We start from the raw sequence: 25,680 nt of genomic DNA, 5'->3' as shown, positions 1-25,680 counted from the left end.
ATTCAGTCATGGACACAGCTGTGGATGGGAAGGCCACAGTGTTCAGTCAGAGCAACGTACTGTACGACCTGGACATGGGACTCAACAGGGCAGACCACTTTGAGCTGGACAGCAGTGGTAAGGGCCTATCGCTTACACACACACACACACACACACACACACACACACACACACACACACACACACACACACACACACACACACACACACAGTGTAGTGACCACATTTACACATGCTATGCTTTCCTGTTGTATGCTGTTGTGGATTTTCTTGTTATTTTTTTTGTTTCTTTTTTTTTGTTGTAGTATTGTAATAGTACTACCAATCATGGCGTTGAAACAAGAAAACAGAGAAAAATCATCTTTAAATGTGAAACAGGCCAAACAGTCAAGCTTTATGTTTGCATTAAGTATTGCATTTATAACCTTTATGTGGAAGATAATGTAGTTTGCATAGTGCAGATCAGTTTTTAGGATTTGATTATTTTTTATTTATTGTGTATCATGCCTGCATGTGAAGTTTATGATTGAATTCTGTCAAAGGCAACTGTCATCATCAAGAAATGGCTGGCTGCATAAAACTATCGCCATTCTTCAGCGTTAAATTTCTAAATGCCCTTCCATCACAGCAATACCTATCGATCACTAAATAGCTGTTTTTCTGTTGGGAATGTTAGCTTTGTGGTGTTCAAAATGAGCTCAGTCTCTCCAAAGCAAATGCCAAATAACAGTCATAGCAGGTATTGAATGTACTGTTTTGTAAAAGTCAGTACTGAATTAGCCTTGGTGAATTATAGCGGGTTGATGTCACTTTTAATCGCAGACTGACTTGGACTTTTAAAGTGCTCAGAGTGCTGAGAGATCATGAGCATGTTCAGAAACTGTGTTTATTATTTTTAGATTTCAAAAGGACAGAGAGGCAGAAGACTAGTGGAAGCAGGAAATGCTTCACGTTCGTAGTGATTTATTTGATCCTGCTGACAGCACTCAATTCATTCCTGCTTTACAAAGGTATGGAAATATTTCTAAACAGTGGATTTTCTCTTTATACAACAATATACAATTTCTTAATGTTAACCAAAATAGTATCAACATTCCATAGTGTAAAAATCACTTCAACACAATTCATAATACCTACTTTTCAGTCATGATCCTAAGTAAAACATGTTTGTGCGATAAACATATGTTTACAAGGGTTCAAAGAAAATCGAAATTATCAAACAAACAAATTCACATTAACAAAACCAAAAGGGGGAGCTCACGTACCTGTGTGAACACAATAATTCTCTGTACATCAACTTTCGTGGTCTCTCAGAGAGATGTGACCAAGTCCCTCTTATCCAAGTCACAAGTAAGTCTCAAGTCATTTAGTCCAAGTCTCAAGCAAGTCCCAAGTATTTTTTTCTTGGGCAAGTCAAGTCACAGGTTAAGTCAAGTCGAGTCATTGGTTACGGCAAGTCAAGTCCCAAGTCGAGTCACTCCCGCAACGGTGACACAACAATAGCTTTTGCTGGTTTACTTCACGCGCTCATACATGGCAGTTGGTGGCAGTTCGAACTGTCAAAAGTGTGACTGTAGCCAGGTCAATATTTTTGCTGGGTACTCGGTATGTCCAGCCTTATAAGTCCAAAGTCCCTGGGTACTTTTTCATAGTTTCAATGGATTTTGACAATAGACATGTCAGACTTCAATCATGTTAACGCTCTCGAGCGTGCGTCAAAGTTTAGGTAGCAAATAACAGTGCTGTATCATTCTGACGTCATTTACATAGCTACAGAACTGTCCGATCACGCCGAATCACTGATATAAACAAGATGAATTAATGACGATTCAGAAAATGTATAACTTTTAAAGATTTAAATAAATCCTATGGTGGGACTTTTGCCATTTATGGACGGTACGACAGAAAATTCCGGTGCCGTCGAACTTAATCGAATACTTTTATTTATATCGTTCGAATAACCAAGTGCCGTTAAAAAGCAAATTGTATGGCTTTGTGCTATTCGCGTATGCTAGCTACATCATGCTAACATCGTACAGGGACCCGTAAAGGCTTAGAACACACTAGCACTTAGTTATTGTAAGTTTGATCACCTCTACTGTAAAGTAAAAAAGTAAAAAAGTAAAAAATTACGTTTTCTGTGAGAAATCTATTGGCGAGCTCACGTGCACACACAGCGGTCTACATTCTAAAGCTCCATTTTGCCCTCCCTACTAACTAATATCACCTGCGCCTATTTAGGAATCAGTCTGTTTGTTGTTTGCAATTGAGAGAGGGTGAGTCAGGGTGCCGATATTTCTGTTGACCACTAAACGCTAACACTAACATCTAAGTGCAAATGCAATACCATCTATGCAGAGCAATGTTTTGTCGTAGTATCAATAAACACTCTAACTGCAGCTACGGACTCATGCTCGTTCCTTGGACTCGTGTCGGACAGATCTCCCTGTACTCGCCCTCTCAGCGGCTTATAGTTGGTTTTGATAGTCGCATTACAGCCACTAAATTAATCAGCCGTTCCTCCTCCACGACACCGTGTCCTACAGCGCTTTCAAAGCGCGGGGCGGGAGGTAAGTAGAAACGGCTTCTGACAAACGTTTAGTACAAGTTATGTTTATTAAATGTGTTATTTAATGTGCATTTGGTGTCTGTGGTCTGTTTTGGGAGCTGGTAATGGAGAGTATTGGGGGTGCAATTGTGTGGGGACAGCATCACAGTCGGGTGCTGTGGCGGCAACAGAAGGACACACGAAGAAGAAGTAATGCTCACTGAGCATACCCAGTGTTCAGACTAAAATAACTTTTTGAAGCAACAAGGATTCCGATCAGAGAGTAGAGTAGCAGTCAATACAAACTAATTTAGCCCAATGTATGGGATGTCCCGGCTAATACGGGATAGTTGGTAACTCTTGGCGGCGTTCCAGGACTTTTTTTTCTCCCTCTGACGCGATGGAACAGCAGCCTCTTTTTGTATCGGGACCTCCTGATTTACAAACTAAGCACTGGTTATTTCATTTTATCTGGCTAACGTTAGCTAACATGAGCCACCCCTCACACTTACCGAACCGAATGAGTCCTCAAATGACGAACAAAGTTTGATGTTGTACTCTGGCTGTCAGAAATCGTTGTTGAGCAGGTCTTGCATTCAGCAGTTCGTTTTTTTCCATCACATTTGAAATTTTTAAATCCAAAAGTGATGACTCTTGGCACTTGAACATTTGAATAATATTTAAACTGAAAACAAAACGAACACAAACAAGTCATTCGAGTCGACTCGAGTCCACATCTTCGGTCTCTCTGACATGCACACACCTTTAAAGGGGGAAACCGCCTGAGAAACCGTCTCTGTGCACCAGCAAGCTAGCTTAAATGCTACAATAGTCTTATCTGGAAGCGCTAAATTAGCCGAGTCAATCCAGATATATTAAAGTGCTGTACACGACAAAATTCACACATTTACACCAGAACAAGCACCATGACAATAAGAAACGTTATCTTTGACCCGTTACAAGATAAACCTGCGCCTCTGTTTAGCTATTTACACCGTTTTTACACGTTATTGAACACAGGAGCACATGTACGACCTTACCTCTTCAGTAGCAGAGCGCGAACTGAAGCGGCTGGGCGCGAACAAGAAGTAACAAAACATGCCAAAGATCACGTATCCAAATAAAAGCTGCCTAAGACAATAATAAAAGCTCCCCAAAAGAAACGTACACAAAACCAGATATGTACATGAAAAACAACAAACAACAACAAAACATAAACAAAGAAGGAAAATGGATTATTGGTGAAATATAACCATTACATTTATACATCGGTTACATCCACCCCTCCTAGATTTCACCAAAATCTAGACCGTACCTCAGAATAACTAGTCAAAACACAGGGACAGCTGACACAATATCTGAAAACTTGGCTAGGATTTACTGTAAAACTCTAAGCTTTACCATCAGCTGTATAAGCCACCTACTATATAGGTTCAGAGAAAACATATGGGTGATCAAGCCTTAGTCCCTCGTAGATCAATATGATGCCTTTTACACCATATAACATCCTGCCACTTGCGATCACATATCATACTACATGTGAAACACTACATAGGTCACACTGTCCCTTCGATACATTGACAGAATTACAGGTAGGCCTACAAAAAAACAAAGAACAAAAAAACATGTTTGGCCCATTAAAACAGCGTGAGTAGTGACTGGGACTTTCTCCTAACTGAACTTGCCAAATTATTGAAACAAAAAGGCTGTTGAACCATGGATTCAATGAATCGATTGACCCTTCTACTGACTCTGCCTGTCTTTACATATTTCCCATTGGGATTTGCAGTGGAGCAATCTGGGGAATATGTGGAGTCTTAATGGTAACACTTAGGTTAATAAGGTTACATGAATTAGCGTGAACTAATGTCGTTGTTAACAACTTTTTAACGATGTACAAAGGATATTCTCAGATGTTCCCCCCCCACCCCCCTTTTCCTTAGGTTAAACTTCATTTTGAGGATGTGAACCATATTTGCACAGCTGTGTCAATATCGTTTACTTCAGAGAACGCTGCTTAGATTCAGTGTTGACTCACAACCTGAAAATGAATTATATTCTTACTGACCACGAGAGGGAGCCAGAGACATGGTCTTTGTTGTAATAGTGTATTGCAGAGGTGGGCAATGAGGGCCGGATCTGTTTGTGGTGTTCATGCCAACCTCTGGCCTTAATTACTTAATCAGCCCTAACAATTGAATCATGTAAAGAAAGAAATAAGTATATAATTATACAGTATAGGAATACAATATGACACAACTTCATTTATCACCAGGTGGAAGTTGTGGCTGAAGTGAAAGCAAGTTCTATAATTGGATGCACCACTTCAGACGCCTCAGAAAAGAACTGGCTACATGTCGTGCATGAATGACAGCCAAAGGCTGTTCTTGAATGCCTACTGTTTATGAAACCTTTTACTGTGATCTAATCTGCGTGTTAACCAGTGTTGGTGTACACAGCCATTGAGCTAATTCCGCCAGGATATTTGGTGGAATCAAAAACATGCATACACACCAGACCTCTGGGGGCCTGTTTCACAAGGCAGGATTACTCAGTTACCCGGATAGCTGCACTGAAACCCGAACGGCAAATCTGGAATATGCACTGTAAAGCGAGCTGTTGTCAGGCTGACTCGGTAATCCTGCTTTGTGGAACAAGGCCCTGGACCTGAATGGCCCACCCCTGGTGTATGAAATGTCATGTTGGCAGTTACATTGCTTAATTGATAAAAGTATTAATTTACACACGGTCAATAATACCCAGCTCTTCAGCATATATTATATGAATGCACTGTAGATGTACAGTACATATGTGACGGAACGTGTTCATGTTGACAGTGTGAGACGACAGGCTCACTTTCTTCAGGGAGCTGTGTGTGATTCGGTACAGGTTGGCCCCGCTGGACTGCGTGTTGACCCGGGCCAAGGACATGCTGGCGGCCTTCTGTGCTGCGGGGGCCAGGTCGACCTGGAGCGGGGGACGCCCTGCGTAGACACGAGCACAGGGCTAAACGTGGGCGACATGGCGTGGCGTGGCAGTAAGAGCAGTCGTCTGGCAGTCGAAGGGTTGCCGGTTCGATCCCCCGCCCGGGCTGTGTCGAAGTGTCCCTGAGTAAGACACCTAACCCCCAAATTCTCCTGATGAGCTGGTCGGGGCCTTGCATGACAGCCAATTGCCGTCGATGTGTGAGTGTGTGTATGAATGGGTGAATGGAGATGCATCAATTGTACAGCCCTTTGGATAAAGAAGCTATATAAATGCCTGCCATTTACCATTTATCATTTAAACGGCCTTCTGCAGCCACTGCCAAAACCAAAAAATAACAGCTTACACTTCATTTACACCCATTTACTGGGTAAATACCAGCTACTTATTTCATTATTGGGTAACTATTTTGATTTAGGTAAGTAGTATGAAACAAAGTCAGTACCATGAAAGATACTTGTTAAATATTATGAAAATACTTTTTACGGCTGGTTTCATAGTACCTGCCTCTGAAATAATAACTGTTACCGAATAATTAATCACAAGTAACTGGTATTTATCCAGTAAATAGTAGGTAATTAACAGCCTGCGAAATAAAGGGTTAATGAATAGGTAAAAATCTTAACAAGCATTGTATTCTTATATTTAGACTTAAAGCATATTTCTGTCACTTTTTCATTTGCTGAATAAGACAAACATATTGCCAATGATGTGACACAGCATGACTCTTAATGATTCACCCAAGGGGGTAAGATCATTGTATTTGTCAAGTTAAAGCTATATAGCAACAAGCTATACAGTATGTTCTACTTGTGAGGAATAAATAAGATTTTAAGTCTCATTAGAATACTGTGGATAATACTGTGGATAATGTGGATAACACCGATGTTTTATTTTTGCTGTGTGTGCACACCCTTATTAATTTCCAGGTTGATTCATGTGTCACAAGATAAACTCCCCTCTCTTTCTCTGTTCATCCAAGTCTAACATTGTGCTGCTTTTCAGTTTTATCAATTACTCTCCCAGTGAACAGGCTTTCTATCTGCAACGCCTTTCATTTACAATTACAGACTGGTCATTATTCTTCAGTATATTTCAGTATAACCATTGGTCTTTGCTCAGGTGAAGTCTGAGAGATGTGTGTTGTATGTTGTATGATGTATGTTATAAAATGTCTATTCTGTTTTATGCATTAGCTTGGCATGTAGTTCAGTCATGGTTTTCAAAATATCCTCTTGATAGCAATAAGCCTGTCACCTCTGTTCCTCCAGGTCAGAGGTCAGAGGTCAAACAGCAGTTCACTCACCAGAGCAGCACAGACACTGCAGCAGGACCAGACTGAGAATGGCCACCTTCATTTTCCTTGCTTAACTACAGGAGAAAACATCAGACCGCTGTCCTCTCTTCTTTAAATAAATGCCCCTCTGCCCCCTGCTCCTGTGCGCTGCCCCGCCCATCCCCTCCCTCGTAACACATGACCTTATGTTCTGTTTGTTCCTCTTAGCCGCACATTCAACACAAACACTATCGACCCACGGGCAAACAGTCCAGTGCTTCAGAGTGGTACATAGATCCTTCATTTTTGGCTCCCGTTGGATAACAAATGTGGTAAAAGATTTCTACACAAATACAATTATGAATATAACAGATGGTTACATTAGATTTTTTATTTATTTATTACATTTGCTTGCAATGGTGAACCGGTTTGTGATTCACCACATTCTACATGAGAAAAACTCTGCTTTAACATGTTCTGTCAATCAATTAATTCACTCTGAATAACCTTGACTACTGCACACCCATGTGAAAAAATAGTTTACGAAGCATACATTTAAATTCTACTTTGAGTATTCTTGAATATAAAATAGCATCCCTCTGGTATACTTCACCATAGTTATTTCACATGAGCACAGACAAACTTAAATGCTTGTTGCGTAGCATCTTTAATGACGTACTGGAAGTACCCAATCATCACAGTTTATTTGAATCAGATCCAGGGTGATGACATCACTGATTAAAACAGCAAGGCCCCTAGTAACCCTCACCATGGGAACACTGGACTGCTGCCATTCCATTCTCCCCATGTAGAGGCTTTTGCACCTGAGATCCGTGTACACCTTAGATTAGAAATTCTGGAATTACAGCAGAGCAGTCCAGGTGTTAGATGTTAAATGTCCTGCCCTGTGCTTCCTCTGTCCATGAACCCAGCTGATTTCACTGATTAGTTCTGTCTTCTGGCTGAAGACTCAGGCGTTACCTTTCTGACGCTTACCTTACCTTACCTTCCTGAACCCGGAGCCACCTCGGAATTTGGGCTGCAGCCATGTTAGGAAAACCCCAGGCCTACCATCTCAGGGTGGTGTGCTTTAGTCATTTCCACAAGCATTTTTCTTTCTTTGTACTTTCTGCCCCCTGCTGGTGTTCCTGTGCTACTTCTCTCCCTCACATGAATCCGATGAAGTCTTTAAAGGATGCAAATTCCGTGTTCAATGTCCGCCAACAGCCGTTGCCCTTGATCCCCTTCGCGGAAGCAAAGGCTCTCCGTCTCGTTAATGTTAGGCATGGGTCCACAGTTCCCACACTGACACACTGTTCCCATTTCTCTGCTCTGTGTTAGCTTCGGCTGTTTTTCTTGGTCAAAATCTAAAGGTTTGTCCTCTAATTCGGTGAAGTCAGAGCTGTCCATCAAATCAATGAGGCTAGCCAAATTAGGTTCGTGATATTTCTATGCTAAATTACTGTATTTTCGTAGGAGTGTCATGTAATTGCCTGGATGAGTAGCTGTCCATAAACCAGTCTCTGTGTTCAAGGGTGGAGTTTGAGCTCCCGTTACCTTCTGGGAAACACAGGCTGGAGATTCAAGCCAAACACGTCCAGTGACATCACTGGACGTGTTTGTTATGAGAAGTTTTGCCCCATATTTAGGAAATGGCTACAAAGACGGTGATTTTAAAAAGGCCTACACACATAATTTAAGCATTTAATCCAAATAAGCTCAACTGCTCAACTGAAACAAGCCTGACAGTGCTCCTTTAAGCACTCAAACTATTGATGGACTACAGTGTGCATGGAGTTTGTGTTATTTGCTTGACATGGTCGAAAGTGTCAACATCAGTCTTCTCCAGCAGGAAAGCCAAGGACACCCATGCAGCCCTTTCCAAATGTTCATATGACTCATGACTATGTTTACAATAAATGTACCAATACAGGCTTTCAGACAAAACAGTGTCATGTATAGATAGCCACGTTTTACTATTGATCCACTTTCCTTTTAAATCTGCAAATGGCTTGAAACTACATTGTATGGCGTTGTGGTATGTGCATTAAGCATCAGCAACAGTATGGAAATCAAAGCATTGTGATATCGACTAATCAGTCCAAACATTTCCATCTATTCCTTTGTGGGGATTAAATGGGCGGAGATCAATTTATTACCTCTGTGCTATTGGGTCCACATCATTTATGACATCAAGAGGGACCTGGCCAATAAATGTTTTAATCTCATCGACTATCTCCTCCCATTGTTTCATGAGATTTTTATACCGGGATTTGTAGCTAGAACTATGCAGTGGCATGATGGTGCAGTGGAAAACACAATTTCTGCAGAACAAATACAGTACGTCCTCCATCAAAATCCCAACCTGGGCCTTTCCGTGTGGATTATGTAGCTCTTAATCCCTTTAGCAACTTTATCCCTCTCCCAGTCTCCCTCCTTCTCCAAAGCGATTAGCCGGCGGGCGGCACATTTTGGGAGGTGATGAGGAGGGCTATGGGGTGGGGAGGCAGTCCACATCACGCCATACAATCCTGACACAAATGTCTGATTTTAAATGTGTGTTTTTATAGTTATTGGTAATAATTTGTATATATGTTTGGTTATGTGTAGTGGATACATTCCTCTGTGATAATCTATTGAGGCATTAAAGTGAAACTATTTGTAATGGTTTATCATAGTTTCCATTTCCAGCCCATTCAATTTTAGCCATTCAATTTTACTCTGAATTCAGCCTCACAACAGTTTGTTCCTGAAAGAGCTTTACCAATTTAAAAATGGTAAATTGTTACATTTGTATAGGTTATTGTGAATAAGTTAATTTCCCCATAATCTTGTGTTTGTCCCCATACAGTGGGCATTCACCATAATTGCAGTCTAAAATAAATGTCACTGTGCATTCTTACATTACATTACACTGCAGTCATTGGGCAGACAATCTTATCCAGAGCAGAGTGAGTACCCATAACCAGGGACTAGTGCGCTGAAAGATCCTAGAAGGAAGTACAATTTCAAATGTTAAGAGGACAACAAAAATAAGAACTTCAACCCTGTAGATTAATCTGAAGAGTCAAACGAAAGTAGCAATAAAGCCAGACACAACAGTGGGAATAAAATGAGTACAGTATACACTACTAAGCTCAAGTAGTATACCAGTATATTAAGGACTGGTGTTACTCAAACCGTAATTATTTGGCCTGTTAATCAGACATTGTTTAATTAAAAATAAATACAAAATGAAAATAACATTTGTGTAGATTAGAGACTTTCAATTTAGATTTGAGACTTTTTGCTTGAGTACCCACTTTTTAGGTGTACCACGTCTTCATTCATGCTTGGTTATACTGGTAATACAATAAATACAATGTTTTTTGGTCACTTGACTGCAAAATAAACTGTACAGATGAGATATTTTTCTGCAATTATTCATGTCAAAAACAGGAAACTTACATGAAACCTAGCTTTATTGCTCACATGTGGAAAACAGCCAGTTAACCAGTTAGCCCAAGGTCACACTGATGAGATACACAGGTCAACAAAAATTGACATGACATGAAAACATTTTACCATACCTAGTGAACAATGAAAAAGTGCCCAGGGGGTGAACCATAGCAGCAAACATTGAAGGGTTTGACTACATCACAACAGTAAAACATTGAAGTGTCAAGACATTTGCAGGATATGAGACAGCACTGCTGACAGCAATATAATTAGTAATGTTAGTAATATCAAGAGAAATATTGTTGTAATTTGTTTATAAAGGAAAGGGTGCTGTCCATCCAAGGCTGTTAATATGGCTGCTGACTTTGCACAGTGTGACACTGATTCTAAAATACATCACTGCTTCTGTTCACACCAACAGTTATATGATGGTACACTGGGCACACCCTCTAAATGAAAGTAAAAATACTCAAAGCTTCTTGGCAAATACTGTCAATATCACAAATCAATCACTCAATCAATACAATCAATCAATCAGACCTGGGTGAAATAGGTAATGATTTTGGATTCAAATACTTTTGTGTGCTAGCTTGATCTTACCTGGTGGAATTGAGCCAAAGGCGAGATTCACACTTTTTGAGGGTATGTCATGGGTTCCAATACACCAGATATAAAGTAAGGTAAAGTGTGGAAAAGTATTTGAATTTGAATTTGAATTGAATTGAATTGAATTGAATTGAATTGAATTGAATTGAATTGAATTGAATTGAATTGAATTGAATTGAATTGAATTGAATTGAATTGAATTGAATTGAATTGAATTGAATTGAATTGAATTGAATTGAATTGAATTGAATTGAATTGAATTGAATTGAATTGAATTGAATTGAATTGAATTGAATTGAATTGAATTGAATTGAATTGAATTGAATTGAATTGAATTGAATTGAATTGAATTGAATTGAATTGAATTGAATTGAATTGAATTGAATTTGTATTTGTATTTGTATTTGAATCCAAAACAATTACATATTTGACCCAGGTCTGCAATCAATCAATCAATCAATCAATCAGTCAGTCAGTCAGTAAGCCTGCCAGCCAGTCAGTCAGTTGGTTATTTAGTTCACTAGAATGTGCAATAAGAGCACTGTGTTCACTGCTACACGCATGTTACGCCTGCGTCTTCGCTGTGGCCGCAGTTGTGGACCCCCATTCCCGCGTGTGGGCACAGGAAGATGCTGGTTTCAGTGCCAACACAGCGTAGCTCATCCAGCCAGATTTGGCCCGTTCCTGAGACACAGAAAGGACAGAACCGTGTGTCTGCCATGTCATCGCAGAGAAAAACAGAGAAACTCACACGTCTTAAAGGCATGCTCAGTCATTTCCACAGAACTGTCACTCCGACACTTATTTTAAATTCTTATTTTACTTTTGAAGTGCTTTTTATGATTATATTTACCGTTGTTTATATTCAGAGAATAATTATTTAGAATTGTGCTATAGTTTCATTTTTGCTTTTTATAAACCATTAGCAGTTATATTAGCAACCAAAATGACTGAGTGGGCCTTTATGATTACAGAGAAGGGTTCAGTAAATGTTGCTGATTCAGAACAGCTGAGCAGCCAGCCGCCCAATACAAGGTTTAAAAGGCCTGATTTCAAATAAATACGTAAATAAATAAGAGCTCATTCAAGAAGTCAAGCGCCACAGTACTGAAGATGTTGGTTCATTCCGGCTAAAACAAAATGTTTGCACAATGTCACTGGAATGTTTTCTCAATGTTATAGCATTTCCACTACATGGCAGTAACAGTGTTAGCTGGAATGGTCTGCAGCTGGATTTCATAGACCTCGTAGATTGGGGTAGATTATGTGTAGTACTAACACATTTGTTGTTGCATACAAAATGTACATTTAATAATAAATTAATTTAAATAAAATCCACATAAAATTTCCATCACAGTGATTGCATTGTCAAACTTAGGATGACAAAGTCTGAATTGCAACATTGAAGCTCCTCTCTTTCAGCGCTACGGTAAAGTAATTCACAAGATATGATCCAGCACTGCTGACAACAATGCTAACAATGTAAATAACATCAAGCTAAAAGCAATAGCGGTTATACGGTGGTACCCTCTGGCGCACTCTCCAGATGACAGTGGATCCTCTCCACAGCGATTACAGCAATTAAGCGCACCGGTAGGTGGAGAGGTGAGAGGGGCGTTACCTGCTGTGGCCGTGAACACAGCGGTAGCTCGCGTGTAGCCCAGCATTCTGCAGATGACGGTCCCGTCCACGGTGTCAAAGCTGTCATCGCACACGGTACCCCACTGGCCCTGATTGAGGACCTCAACCCGGCCCCGTGTTCCTCCCCCGACGATCCTCACCACGGATGACCCTGCTGAATACGAGTGCTTAGACGTACCGCTGCGGTATAACCACACAATAACCACCCCCAGGATTTCAGATGGTTCTACAACTATTTCTTTACACGGTATGGAGAGAATACACATGAACAGGGTTCATTCTCTGACCAACAGATTTTTTGACAAAAATAGGCCGTACTCGTATCTTTTCGCTTCTGCAGGCTGGAATGTTCTGCAGCAGAGGGTGCAGGTGACTCACCTCTCTGGCCTTGTTCTCCTTTCTGCCCTTTCTCCCCACGCAGCCCTGATCTGCCCTGCTCCCCCTGCGGTCCCCGGGACCCTAGGAAAACAGGCTGCAATGAGAACTCCCACACATGTAGCATAGCATAGCATGCAATCACATGGCAAAGCATAGCATAGCCTAGCTTAGCTTAGCATAACATAATATAACATAACCTAACATAGCCTAATGTAACATACTGTACCATAGTGTAGCGTAACTTAGTGTAGCATAGCATAGCATAACATAGCATAGCATAGCATACCAGCGATGTTTGACATTTTCCTACCACTAAAGTATTTCTAGTTCCTGAAGCCTGGTCTTGAAAAGGTCCATAATTTCTGCTTCCAAAACAGGACCTGGCAAGCTATTCTACACAATGTGCAGGGGAAAAAATGCTAATGTGTGGAATTTATCTTTTGCTATTTCCATTTATACGGTTTTCACAATTCATTATGTACCCTAATGAATGGGTATGCAAAACAGGTGTTCAGAACCACAGTTTTATACTAACTGCTGGCTGACTCCAACAGAAGTCTGGCATCCATACAAAGATAATTTCATATTATATGTGGAAATATATTAGAAGAGATTGGAACAGTTGTGTAACAAAATGTAATTCTGTGTTACTGATGCATTCGTTCATCCCCACCCCATGCAACCGTGGGCTATAGGCTATATCAGCACAGAATAAATATCAGGAGTTCTTACAATTTTCACACCAAGATGGGAGTCACAATTAATGTGTGCTTTAGTGAATCAGACAAAATAATTAATTTGCTTAATTTACATAATCTCCACTCTGTTGCAGGAAATATTCTTATGTACAGTTTAAGAGTTTTCAGTTCTATGACATGAATGTACAAATGTATTATTTTATATGTTTACCCATGTCACCCTTTGTTCCATTTCTTCCAGGAATTCCTGCAAAAGAAAAACAATGTGATAAAGCCTTAACCAATTTAGACTTTAGCAGAACTGAAACTTAGCTATCACAAGGCGCTTTCACAGGAAAACATAACTTAGTAAAAATAGAATCTGCTGCACATGATTCTGAAAATGCTCATGTTGACAGCTTTTCACAAGAGCTGGAAAGTCCTTACGCATTTCCTGCGGGGGCGTGCATAGATTATTTGTAATGTACAATTCAACAACTAAAGGAAAATAAACTTGAGTGGACGTGGTTTGACTTAGGCATCTTCCCTTGACTAGCTGACTGTTCCCCGCTGATGTGCTATGTCAGGAACTTGTACTTCCACTTCTCATTTTTTTGTTTGGTTTCACCTGATTTCTCCTTCTTCACTGTACCATGTCCAGTTGATATGACTGTGCCCATCACTGCAGCCTGAGTGCAGACTCTCCTGGGGAAAATGTGATGTGAAGCCACCACTTCTCTTCCCCTCCACAGTTCACTAGTGAAGCTTGCACAGTCATGTAGTCTGAGGATGCACCTTCATTCTTAGCTTGTGCAAGCAGACTGTGGACCCATTACTGAGCTAAAGGCGGGTGACTGGTGCTTTCAGACCAGTACATTACATCCTATTTGGCTGACGCTTTCATTACAGTTGATTGGACTAAGCAGGAAACAATCGCCCCTGGAGCAATGTGGGGTTAAGGGCCTTGCTCAAGGGCCCCAACAGCTGTATGGATCTTAATATGGCTACACCAACCTTTTGGGTCCCACTCATGCACCTTAGCCACTGTGGTGGAATATGGACCTCCCTTCCTGGCCTGATGAGTTTTCGAGATAGGAAGTACATTTACATTTTACATTTTTATCATTTAGCTGACACTTTTAATCCAAAGTGATTTACAAGTGCATTAGTTCCTCAATGCTAATGAACCTGAATGGCAGCCAAGGGTTGATTGCCATGACTTCCTCCTTGTTCTTCAATGGTCATTACACTCTAGACATTCTCATTATAGACATTTGGGAGACACTTTTATTCAGAGTGTCCAATCCAGACCATTCTGATAATGATAGCCATCCAAAGTTCTCTCCAAAGCTTTGATTGGTAGTGACTGGTTTGTTAAATGAGGAGGTAGCTTCTGTTTTAGGGGAGTATATGAGGATATGGAAGGGATGTACATGTTGGAAAGCTTGACAAGTCTTCACTAGGCACAAGTATTATGGTGTCTATCATGATCTATGGCTCTCTACACTTCTTTGGCTTCTTTGATTCCATCGAAGAACACTTCACACCTTTGAGAAAGGGTTCTACAAAGAACTGCAGATAAGCCAAAGAACACTTTTTTTCCTAAGAATATATGTGGGAGATTCATTGGGTTTGAGCTGCAAGCCATACCTGTATTTAAGGTGATCACAGTGACAAAGCAGAGCATTTAGCCTACTTAATAGACCTGTCTAATAGAATAGTCTTATTAAACCTGGCTGGAAACAATGATATGCAATGTATAATGTTCCATCTATTGTCAATCAACATATGATGCTACTTTTAACTGCTTGGGTATTTTACCACCCTTAAACATACTCATAATTCCTGCATGGTCATCATGAGTTGGTATAGACACCTCATCTAGTTCTTTCTTTCTGATCTATTTCTGAATCCTGACTGCAGCAGGAATACTGTAGTTAATTGGCTATGAAAGCAGAAAATATAATGCTTAGAACAGCAGTGTGAGTAAACAGAAACCTGGTTGTTGTGAAATGTGAAAGGGAGACTCTGGGTCAGGACTGTTTGCAGTCATGAACTTTACAGTAAAAATACTTCCGGTATTACGCCATATAGGACGGTCTGAAGGTTATGTTCATCCCTTACCTGGAAGTCCTGAACGGCCGGTGAGCCCTGGACTTCCTTTGGTCCCTTTGAGCCCTGGAATGAGACCGATCAGAAGCAGTGCAGCAAGGGATATGCCATATTTAACATGCCGGGACCTGAGAATTATAGGGTTCTGTCTGCCGTTTCTGAGCTATTACATTTAAAGCTCTGGTCAGTTCATTGGTTTCATCTTGGAGTTAAACCAAGATGTATTCACTTTTTAAATGTGTTAACACCACACATGTAAAGAATGATAAATACAGTATGTATTTGTATCATTAATTTTCAACAAAAATGCCATGTAAAACCCTATAATTCTCACGTCACAACAAACCTTTGGACTATTCTGATAAGAACAGCCTTTCTGTAATCATACAGCGCAGTATTATTGTGTCGTATTGTATTATAATAACAGAACTAGACGCAATCGTAGAACATGACCAAACGTCTACCTCCTCATTAATATTGTGAGTAAAGCTTGTGTATTCTCTTTCGTTTGTGGGTTATTATGTCTTAAAACTTTTTAATTTTTATTCCATGTCATGATATTTGTTATATGGATGCTGGGGTTTAAGCCATGACTATATGGAAAAAAACTGCTCTATTTAAAGAATACATTTTGATTATTTTATTTTAACTTAGTATATACATGTATAAGTTAAGTATTCTAAAAGGTTTTCATTCTCCTTTATTCAACAAATTATTTGATCAGTTTTATTGTTAAAACTGGAATACAAATTTTGTACCAGGGAAATCTGAAATGAGAAGCACTGCCACAGACCAGAATGCCACTGCACTGTACCTGTAAACCCGCTCCCCCCTTTTGGGCCTGGGGGACCCACGAGCCCTGGCGATCCTAGAACAGAGATGGGGAGAACAGACGCAACCTTTTAAGGTGTGAGGTCACAAATGTGATTAGAACGCTCTCGACTGAACATTCCAATGCTGATGTCACAATCGCTACTGGCAAATGGAAAGCAATGCAGTTCTAGAACACAGACTTAATTAAAGAATTTAAAAAAACAAAAACAAAAGAAGAACATTCCACAGAGCATCACTGTATCGATAAGGCCCTGTATCGCTCACCTTGCTGTCCTTTAAGGCCAGTGTCTCCCTTTAAACCCTTCTCCCCCTTCATCCCTGGGACTCCTGGGACTCCTGCCCGCCCGCCTGCGCCTGGAGCTCCTGGGAATATCACAGCTCTCTCAGACAAATGGGCAGACACAAGAACACAGGAATACACACACGCACACTCAAACACACGCATACACACATACAAGCAAGCATACACAAAAGCACACACAAGAACATGCCCAAATACAAACAGACATGCACACACACACACACACACTGCACATATACACATACAAATGCACATCAACACATACATACACTTACACTCACATTTGTACATGAACATACTCACAGACACCCACATTGCACATATTCACATGCAAATGCACATCAACACATACAGACACTTACACACACATTTGTACATGAACACACACACACACCCATTGCACATATACACATGCAAATGCACATCAACACATACAGGCACTTACACACAGACACACAACATACCATTATTCCCTTTGGCACCCTGTGGTCCAGGGGAGCCAAGCACTCCTTTAGGTCCTGTAGGGGAGGAAAAGAGAATAGTTAGGCTTAGTTCACACTAAAGTGTCTGTGTGACCACATAACCAAACACTGAAGGAGTTGGTTAGGCATCCCACAGAAGTTCACAAACTCCAGTGGTTACTGGAGCGTATGGCAGGTTTTTAAGCCTCCGGTGCCAAAAAGCACACGTCCACACAGAAAGAATAGTACAGAAAAATGTAATGCCTGTTATTCCATGGTTCCCTGGGTCACCCTTCTCCCCAGCTGGGCCCCTCTCTGCTGGGGGCCCTGCTCTTCCTTCCTGTCCCTTCACACCTGGAGCACCTGCACAGGTAAGTACAAACACACACAGACTGCCCGTGAAAATATTACACGCACACTACGGCACACTGCGCGTGAATAAACACACTGATCTCTCTCACTCTCTCACACACACACACACACACACACACACACACACACACACAAACACATACAGCCTGCATAATAACACACACTACTTCACATACGGTACATACACACATTCTCACATACATGAAGCACACATGTAAATATCACATACATTTCAACACAAAAGCTCTCTCTCGCTCACATGCACACACACACACACACCCACTACTCTATGTCACCCAGATCTGGCTGTTGCTGATCCTTCCATCTCCCGCAGCGTGGTTTTGTGTAGCTGCTCTTTAAGATACAGGCCAGGGGGGAAGTATCTTAAAGACACAGGTGACAAGGAACACTCACCTGGCACTCCAGGTGTCCCCTGCTCTCCTGGGTCACCCTTTGAACCTGGAACATGCAGAGAATGCAGAATTCACTCCCTGTGCTTCACCAACAAGACTGTGAATGGGCTGAATCCCTGTTTTTCAGCCTATACTTTTCCAAATTACACTACAGTAAGTACCTTGACCACATAACTTGACATTTGATTGTACAACTTGGTATCCAGCCTGTTCTGGAGTCATTCTTATGACCTTCGGTATGCACTTATTGTTCGTTGCTTTGGATAAAAGCACCTGCTAAGTGAAATGGAATGGACCGTACCTTCCGGGCCAGGCTCCCCTGCGGGTCCTGTGGGTCCAGGTGGGCCCTGAAGGCCCGGTTCCCCTCTCTCCCCATCAGCACCATTCAAGCCCTCCAACCCAGGCACACCTGTACAGAAACACCAACCAATCAGCTCACACAACCACACATGCTTCAATATGCTAGGGGTGGCATTGGCTCAGGAGGTAAAAGCAGTCGTCTGGCAGTCGGAGGGTTGCTGGTTATGTCAAAGTGTCCCTGAGCAAGATGCCTAACCCCCAAATGCTCCTGACAAGCTGGCTGATGCCTTGCATGGCAGCCAATCGCCAGTGGTGTGTGTGTGTGAATGGGTGAATGAGTAGCATCAATTGTACAGCGCTTTGGATAAAGGCGCTATATAAATGCAGACCATTTGCCAAGTCAGTGGCTCCCAATCCTGTTTCTGGAGATCTACCATCCTGTCAGTTTTCACTCCAACACTAATGAAGCACACCTCATTCAACAGCTAGAGCAGGGCTGCCCAACCCTGTTCCTGGGCATTTACCATTGTGATGGTTTTCTTTTTGTGATATTGTTTATATGTCAGATATTCAGATCGCAGAGCTGCTCGGGCTCACCTGGATCCCCCTTCTCTCCCCCAGGCCCTGCTGCACCCGCATGTCCTGTAATGCCAGGAAAACCAGGATCGCCCTTTGGACCTTGGACACCTTGAATAAACAGACACACATTACAGTATATAGAGGAAACATCAGATGGCAATGTCACACATTGGGATCCACAGCAATTCAAAGACCCAGAAAACACGATTATGGTTTTGAGGTTATGAGGTGCTGAGCCAATTTTATTAGCAACTGGACAATGAGAGATTTTTAGTAAATACAGTAGAACTGTAGTGAACTGAGTGAATTTCAGTGTGCGTGGAAAAATTGGAAAGATTTGCACAGCGCTGACAATATTAAAAGTCATGGTGAAATCACATATTTTGAAGATGTTTCTAAAAAAGTGTTTTAACCCTTTGAATACTAGGTTTTTTCAAAATTCCAAGTCAGTATTCTAGAACTCCATTACTTTCCATTACCAGTAATGATTGTTACATCATCATTAGAATGTTAAGTTAAGAACATTCTAATCACATCTTTGTGACTTTATACCTTAGGAAAAGGGGAATGTGTTGAGTCAGTGCAGTTTGAATTGCAAATGGACCCTGATCAAAAATTGGTTATAATTGGTTGCGTGAATCTACCACACATCTGTCAGGTGTTCATTTATACACACGGATTTGCCATGGCAACTATTAATACATCTGAAACTTGTGAAAGCTCACCAGCAGAACCAGAGTCTCCTTTTGGTCCCTGGGCTCCAGGTGTACCCGGAGGACCTGTAACATTCATACATATTGTTACAGTACAGTGTTATCAGATTCAATTTTCAGATTTAAAATATATATAAGTGTCTTTAAGTAAAAAATAAATGTATTCTTGGATAATTCTTGTATTTTTTAAATAACTTAATTTGCATCACTATTTGCAATATAATACAGTGCTAGAAGTGGCTTCAAAACCTGTAACTTTACATTCAGTCAAGTTGGGTAATCGCTTCTGATTGGAGCAGGGTTGATAATGAATACACTATGTGTGACTAAGTGTGGACTGGAAAAGAGAAGTGGTGTGGTCAGCGCATTTATCCCTGGTTATGGGTATGCACTTTGTCGTACGTCGCTCTGGATAAGAGCATCTGCCAAATGCCATTAATGTAATGTAATGTAATGTAATGTGTGTGGTCCCTAACCCTAATTCAAGGGCTAAACTATATTGAACTAACATAAGAAAATATAGAACGATTAACATTATTAACAAGCGATATGACAGGCCGCATGGTTAATCCCACTTGTTCTTTCACCACCAGTCTAACACCATGCCCTCAGTCCTGAATCCTGACAGAGTTCTGCTGAAGGTGCACACATAGCTCTGCTGAGCTCTTCCTCACCTGGTTTGGTGCTCAGGCTGAGCAGTCTGTGTTGAAGGAGGACCGTGCTGGCATTGACCATTCCCAGCTCTGTCCTCAGCTGCCCCACGCCCCCAGGGCCACCACAGAGCGTGTCCACCCGCGCTTCCAGGGTCCCCAGACTCTTCTGTAAAGAGGCCGGGTCCAGGCTGCTGTTCGTCGGGGACGAGAAGTGGTCTCCGCGTGTGCCTGTGGACCGCTCTGCGTCCAGACGCCCCTCATTGGTGGAGGAAACCCACCCGTCTACGGTCGACCCACCAATGACGCGGTGGAGCTCACTCTGCAATGTGAACACTGGGGAAGAGTGCTTAGCAGTGCTTAGAGTTCCAGAGAGTATCATTACAAAGCTACACACTATGTTCTAGAAAGAATGCCACTACACATAACCATTCTAGAGTGTCTTTACACATCAGCATTACAGAAAGGGTGTCATTACAAATGGCAGTTACAGATGGGGTGTGATCACACAATTCCGATGCAGAGATGGTGTCATAATAGATTAGAGTTCAATTCATCCAGAGAGAGTCATTATACTGTATCGTTCTAGATAAACATTCAACTCAAACTTCATCATAATATTTCAATTAAAATCTTTAAAAAATATGAAGTAATTTTTACAAAATATTATATTGATAGTTGCGCTGAGCAAAAATAGACTGGACGTTTGAACTGAAACGTACATATTTCACACCCCATGTTAACATATGTTTATCGCACAAACATGTTTTACTTAGGATTATGACTGAAAATGAGGTATTATGAATTGTATTGAAGTGATTTTTACACTATGGAATGTTGATACTATTTTGGTTATCATTAAGAAATTGTATATGGTTGTTTAAACAGAAAATCCACTGTTTAGAAATATATAATATAATACCTTTGTAAAGCAGGAATGAATTGAGTGCTGTCAGCAGGATCAAATAAATCACTACGAACGTGAAGCATTTCCTGCTTCCACTAGTCTTCTGCCTCTCTGTCCTTTTGAAATCTAAAAATAATAAACACAGTTTCTGAACATGCTCATGATCTCTCAGCACTCTGAGCACTTTCAAAGTCCAAGTCAGTCTGCGATTAAAAGTGACATCAACCCGCTATAATTCACCAAGGCTAATTCAGTACTGACTTTTACAAAACAGTACATTCAATACCTGCTATGGCTGTTATTTGGCATTTGCTTTGGAGACTCTGAGCTCATTTTGAACACCACAAAGCTATCATTCCCAACAGAAAAACAGCTATTTAGTGATAAATAGGTATTGCTGTGACAGGAAGGGCATTTAGAAATTTAACGCTGAAGAATGGCGATAGTTTTATGCAGCCAGCCATTTCTTTGACAGAATTGAATCATCAGAGACTTCACACGCAGGTGTAATACACAATAAATAAAAAATAATCAAATCCTAAAAACTGATCTGCACTATGCAAACTACATTATCTTCCACATAAAAGTTATAAAAATGTACTTAATGCAAACATAAAGCTTGACTGTTTGGGCTGTTTCACATTTAAAGATGATTTTTTCTCTGTTTTCTTGTTTCAACACCACAATTGGTAGTACTATTACAATACTACAAAAAGAACATCCACAACAGCATACAACAGGAAAGCGTAGCATGTGTAAATGTGGTCACTACACTGTGTGTGTGTGTGTGTGTGTGTGTGTGTAAGCGATAGGCCCTTACCACTGCTGTCCAGCTCAAAGTGGTCCGCCCTGTTAAGTCTCATGTCCAGGTCGTACAGTACGTTGCTCTGACTGAACACTGTGGCCTTCCCATCCACAGCTGTGTCCATGACTGAATGACCATCCCTGACACAACATGAGTCTTCTTAAATAGCTTGTTATGCCAATACCACATCCCCATTTCTGGAAGACGTCAAAGGATGGGTGTTTTCAGAAAATATGCTTATTCAGATTTTTCTAGTGATTTCCAACGGCTTCAAAAGGTCACAATGTACTCTGGGTGAGATGTGTAAAACATAAATACAGTGCAGTAAGTACGTATGGTAATTAGTATGGTTATAGTGCCTATACAGTACGGCTGCAAGTACTGTATATCAAATTAAAGTTGGCATGCCGCACTTTAACATCATTTCTAAATGCAATGCAATGAAGTACAGAGCCAACACAACAAATACTGTCACTGTCCAAATACTTCCAGTAAGGACTACAATACTGACAGTAAGGACTACACTGTGTGTTTATGGAGAACTGATACTGCTGGTGCAGCAGTGAAATGGGCAGATTCACTGTCTCCTTCCTTTAACTGGCACCTAAAACAATCCAGCACATTTCCTCACAAAATCCGGTTTCCTACACCCTTCTCGTGCTAAAGTGCTGCAGCAAAGCGGTGGTGAGTTTTGGTCAGAAGGCGACTTGGAGTACTAACCATTGGAGATCTCTAGATATCCATCTCCGTAGCTGCTGAAAGAGGTGTTGGCAGACCACTGGGAGGCACTGTTCCCTATGGCCAAAATAACACCTTTTACAGCACAATGCTCCAGTTAGTTATATGATAATAAATTAATTAATAAATATATGTGCAAGTAATTACATTAACCGGTAGACCTATTGCCAAAGTATTCTCAAAACTGCGATTAAATCACACGAAATCTCTGTGATATATTTGTCATCCTGTTTCAGTCTTTTTCCCCTTACTCTTGTCACTTGTGCTATTAGGATCGGTAGGTCAATTTTGGTCACCTTTTTAAAAAAATAAATGTGATGATATAATGCAATAATAATCACTGTAATCAAATAATCCATGTAGGCTAAATCAACTGACTTCCTCATAGATATGTTTGGATATTTTTCATCCACAGGTAATAAGATTTTGTAAATTCTACTCACAATATAGGCAATATCCTATTTATCAGAATTCGCTACTAAAATAAATTGTTAACTAAATTCTGATTATGTAACGATTTGTGACGCACTTTGAACGCGAAATGAACGTTCATTTTTCTTCGCTAATTTTAAATACTGCTGTAGTCATCAAACACCTGGCGCTGTCCCGGGTGCTGAACACTGGACCGTAATCTAGGCTCCTCCCTCTGCTCATAATCTTCTAGGCTTCGGGGATAATTATACTTTCATGGAAACGTGTAGCTATAAGGAGATAGATAATTTGTCGAAAACCTGATATTACAATTCATGACGACTTGAACTGGAAACATGGCGTTCAGCAAAAGCACGACCGAGACAGCAATACATTTCTACATTTTTGGATTATATCTCAATATTACCATTTTCTGTTGGCTGCATGGTTGTGAAGTCTGTGACTAAATTATAAGGTAAGCCTTTTGTGCAGACCCAATACAAACACAAGTTATTGCCAAATGACATTTACCGGAGAAACATTTATAGTCAAACATTTATTGAATTGCATACATATTCCACATTATTTACAGATACTATGCACAAACTCGCTAGTAGTAGACAGGTCGTCTAAATATGATACTCATGTTCAAAAGCATGTCATCATCTCTAAAAAAATATATGAATTACTGTTTTTGGATTATATGTACCTTCTGATCCTGATCCTCTGGAACTGCGAACGAAAAATAGACAGAGGGGGGCAGCTACATTAGCAGGATGTTTAAACTAAAAACTTTGTTCGCTATAAGCGCAAATTTTGTAAATATAATATATTCCTGACGGAATATTTGTTTTCATTTACTTTTTAATCTGATTTTATTTGTAAGTATTTGCATTAATATACATTGAAAAAGGAGAAAACGAGTTGAATCAGCTTCGATTGTTTTATCGAACAGTTTGATACATTGATAGGCTACAGGATGTACATGAAAATAGAAGGAAATGTACACAAGGAAATACAATGTTCAATGGAAATACAAACATTAATTTTCTGCACTTTCCATTGGAATCTCCAGAACACACATCTGATGAGTGATTCTTATCTTATCAGTCTTAGACTTAAAGGAGCCCCAACGTAATTTTCGACTTCTTATCAAGGTTAGACAAAACTCATACATTACTGATTGCAGGGGTGTGGGCATATGAAGTGGTAGATGTGTTTTAAACATGCAATATAGTTATGAAGAGTACAATTCAGTTGTGGGAACTTCCAGTTCATCTTTAAGTAGTTAATTTGGCTTAATTAGGTGTTTCATGTTTAGAGGGATTGTGTAAGCCACATTATGTCAGAAATAGCTATGTATGCCATGAAGTATAACATTCCCAAGTTCATATTATGCTATCTTACAAACAATGACATAAAGAACATTTATTTTAATGTGAACTTGAACTATTCTTCGTGGCATGCATAGCTGTATCTGACATAATGTGGTTTACATAATCCCTCTAAACATGAAGCGCCTAATTAAGCCAAATTAAGTGCTTGTTAAAATTCTGAGATTGCAGTTATGGTTGGAACGAAAACCAGCAAACACAGGTGGCCCCAGGACCGATTTTGGGAACCACTGTTCTAAACAAACTAATCAAAGGTGCATTGACCGCAGCGGCCACAGTGTGGCTCTAAAACCACGCAATGCGGAAATATTGGCTGAACAAAACGCACAGAGATACGCTCGACTCAAACCTATTAATAAAATAATATACACAATACTACTGGATAGAAACTCTAAGTCTGTAGATAACTTGAATGGTGGGTATTTGAAGCTCAAAAGCTTTATCTGCGAGGAAAATGCTTCGCATGTCCTCATGTGAAAAGTCAGTTTTGAAATGGTGTACATGGCCGAAAAAGATATTTGAAAGTAATCCATGTGCGTTCACACAACATATCTGACCTGTTTTTATTACCCACGTAGAATTAGTTGCATTCCTTTTTTATTTAAGGAGACAATGTTACAACAACAACATCATCAACAACAACATTAACATCAACATCAACATCAACATCAACATCAACATCAACAACAACAACAACAACAACAACAACGTCAACAAAACACATCTCATTGATCACAGTTGAATCTGAACGGCAGTCATTTAAAAAAAAAAAAAATGGTAATGCAATACAAAACGTTCTCAAATAATTTGAAGCACTTTTGTCAGCACTTTTGAGAGCACAGCCAACAAAACGGTCTTCAGTGAATACGCGGAGTCGCCCTTTAGGAGGCGCTACGATGAAAACTCGGTAAAATGTGCTTGCTACACGACACACAAGAGACATATAACGATAATGAGATTGGACTTGGACTATTCTGTCTTCACATTCAAACAAGGACCGAGCTGCAAGGTATCATCCGATTTCTTAAGTGAAGTTCTAACCAAGCTGAACACAAATGAAGAAAGAGCACGATACTGTAATTTCTAAATGTATAGGCTTTAGAATGTATTATTTATTATTTAAAGGGTAGGTTTTGTCATC

General features: G+C 40.4%; 1 protein-coding gene and 1 long non-coding RNA gene across 4 annotated transcripts; one reads left to right on the top strand and one right to left on the bottom strand.

The window, feature by feature from the left end:
- On the top strand, nt 1-9,474 carry LOC133123921 (uncharacterized). Of its 2 annotated transcripts, XR_009708267.1 has the most exons (4): nt 1-117; nt 900-1,010; nt 5,438-5,659; nt 6,805-9,474. It is a non-coding gene; the product is annotated as an uncharacterized LOC133123921 (long non-coding RNA). The 2 variants fall into 2 exon arrangements; XR_009708266.1 differs by having other exon boundaries at nt 5,438-9,474.
- A 778-nt stretch (nt 9,475-10,252) lies between these two features.
- LOC133123918 (macrophage receptor MARCO-like) lies at nt 10,253-22,142 on the bottom strand. Of its 2 annotated transcripts, none has more exons than XM_061234640.1 (16): nt 22,012-22,142; nt 21,207-21,317; nt 20,309-20,620; nt 19,647-19,700; nt 18,940-19,029; nt 18,344-18,451; nt 18,044-18,088; nt 17,522-17,620; nt 17,261-17,314; nt 16,760-16,858; nt 16,476-16,529; nt 15,674-15,727; nt 13,782-13,817; nt 12,873-12,953; nt 12,475-12,648; nt 10,253-11,537 (listed from the first exon to the last, which is right to left on the bottom strand). In XM_061234640.1, exons 1-16 carry the CDS (start codon nt 22,118-22,120, stop codon nt 11,407-11,409), a joined length of 1,611 nt encoding a protein of 536 aa, XP_061090624.1. In that variant the 5' UTR covers nt 22,121-22,142; the 3' UTR covers nt 10,253-11,406. The 2 variants fall into 2 exon arrangements, with proteins under 2 accessions (XP_061090624.1, XP_061090625.1); XM_061234641.1 differs by having other exon boundaries at nt 12,475-12,645.
- Nucleotides 22,143-25,680: the final 3,538 nt, after the last annotated feature.

This window comes from Conger conger, chromosome 3 (genome assembly GCF_963514075.1).
Source record: "Conger conger chromosome 3, fConCon1.1, whole genome shotgun sequence".
NCBI classification, from domain to species: Eukaryota; Metazoa; Chordata; class Actinopteri; order Anguilliformes; family Congridae; genus Conger; species Conger conger.
Note: the sequence above shows the minus strand (reverse complement) of the source record. Positions and strands in the feature narration are given on the sequence as shown.

Coding starts and splice junctions, on each gene's coding strand:
- LOC133123918 (XM_061234640.1), bottom strand. CDS start 22,120: ATGGACACAGCTGTGGATGGGAAGGCCACAGTGTTCAGTCAGAGCAAC. Junction 21,318..22,011: donor CTTTGAGCTGGACAGCAGTG/GTAAGGGCCTAT, acceptor TATTATTTTTAG/ATTTCAAAAGGACAGAGAGG. Junction 16,530..16,759: donor TGGCCTTAAAGGACAGCAAG/GTGAGCGATACA, acceptor TCTCTGTTCTAG/GATCGCCAGGGCTCGTGGGT.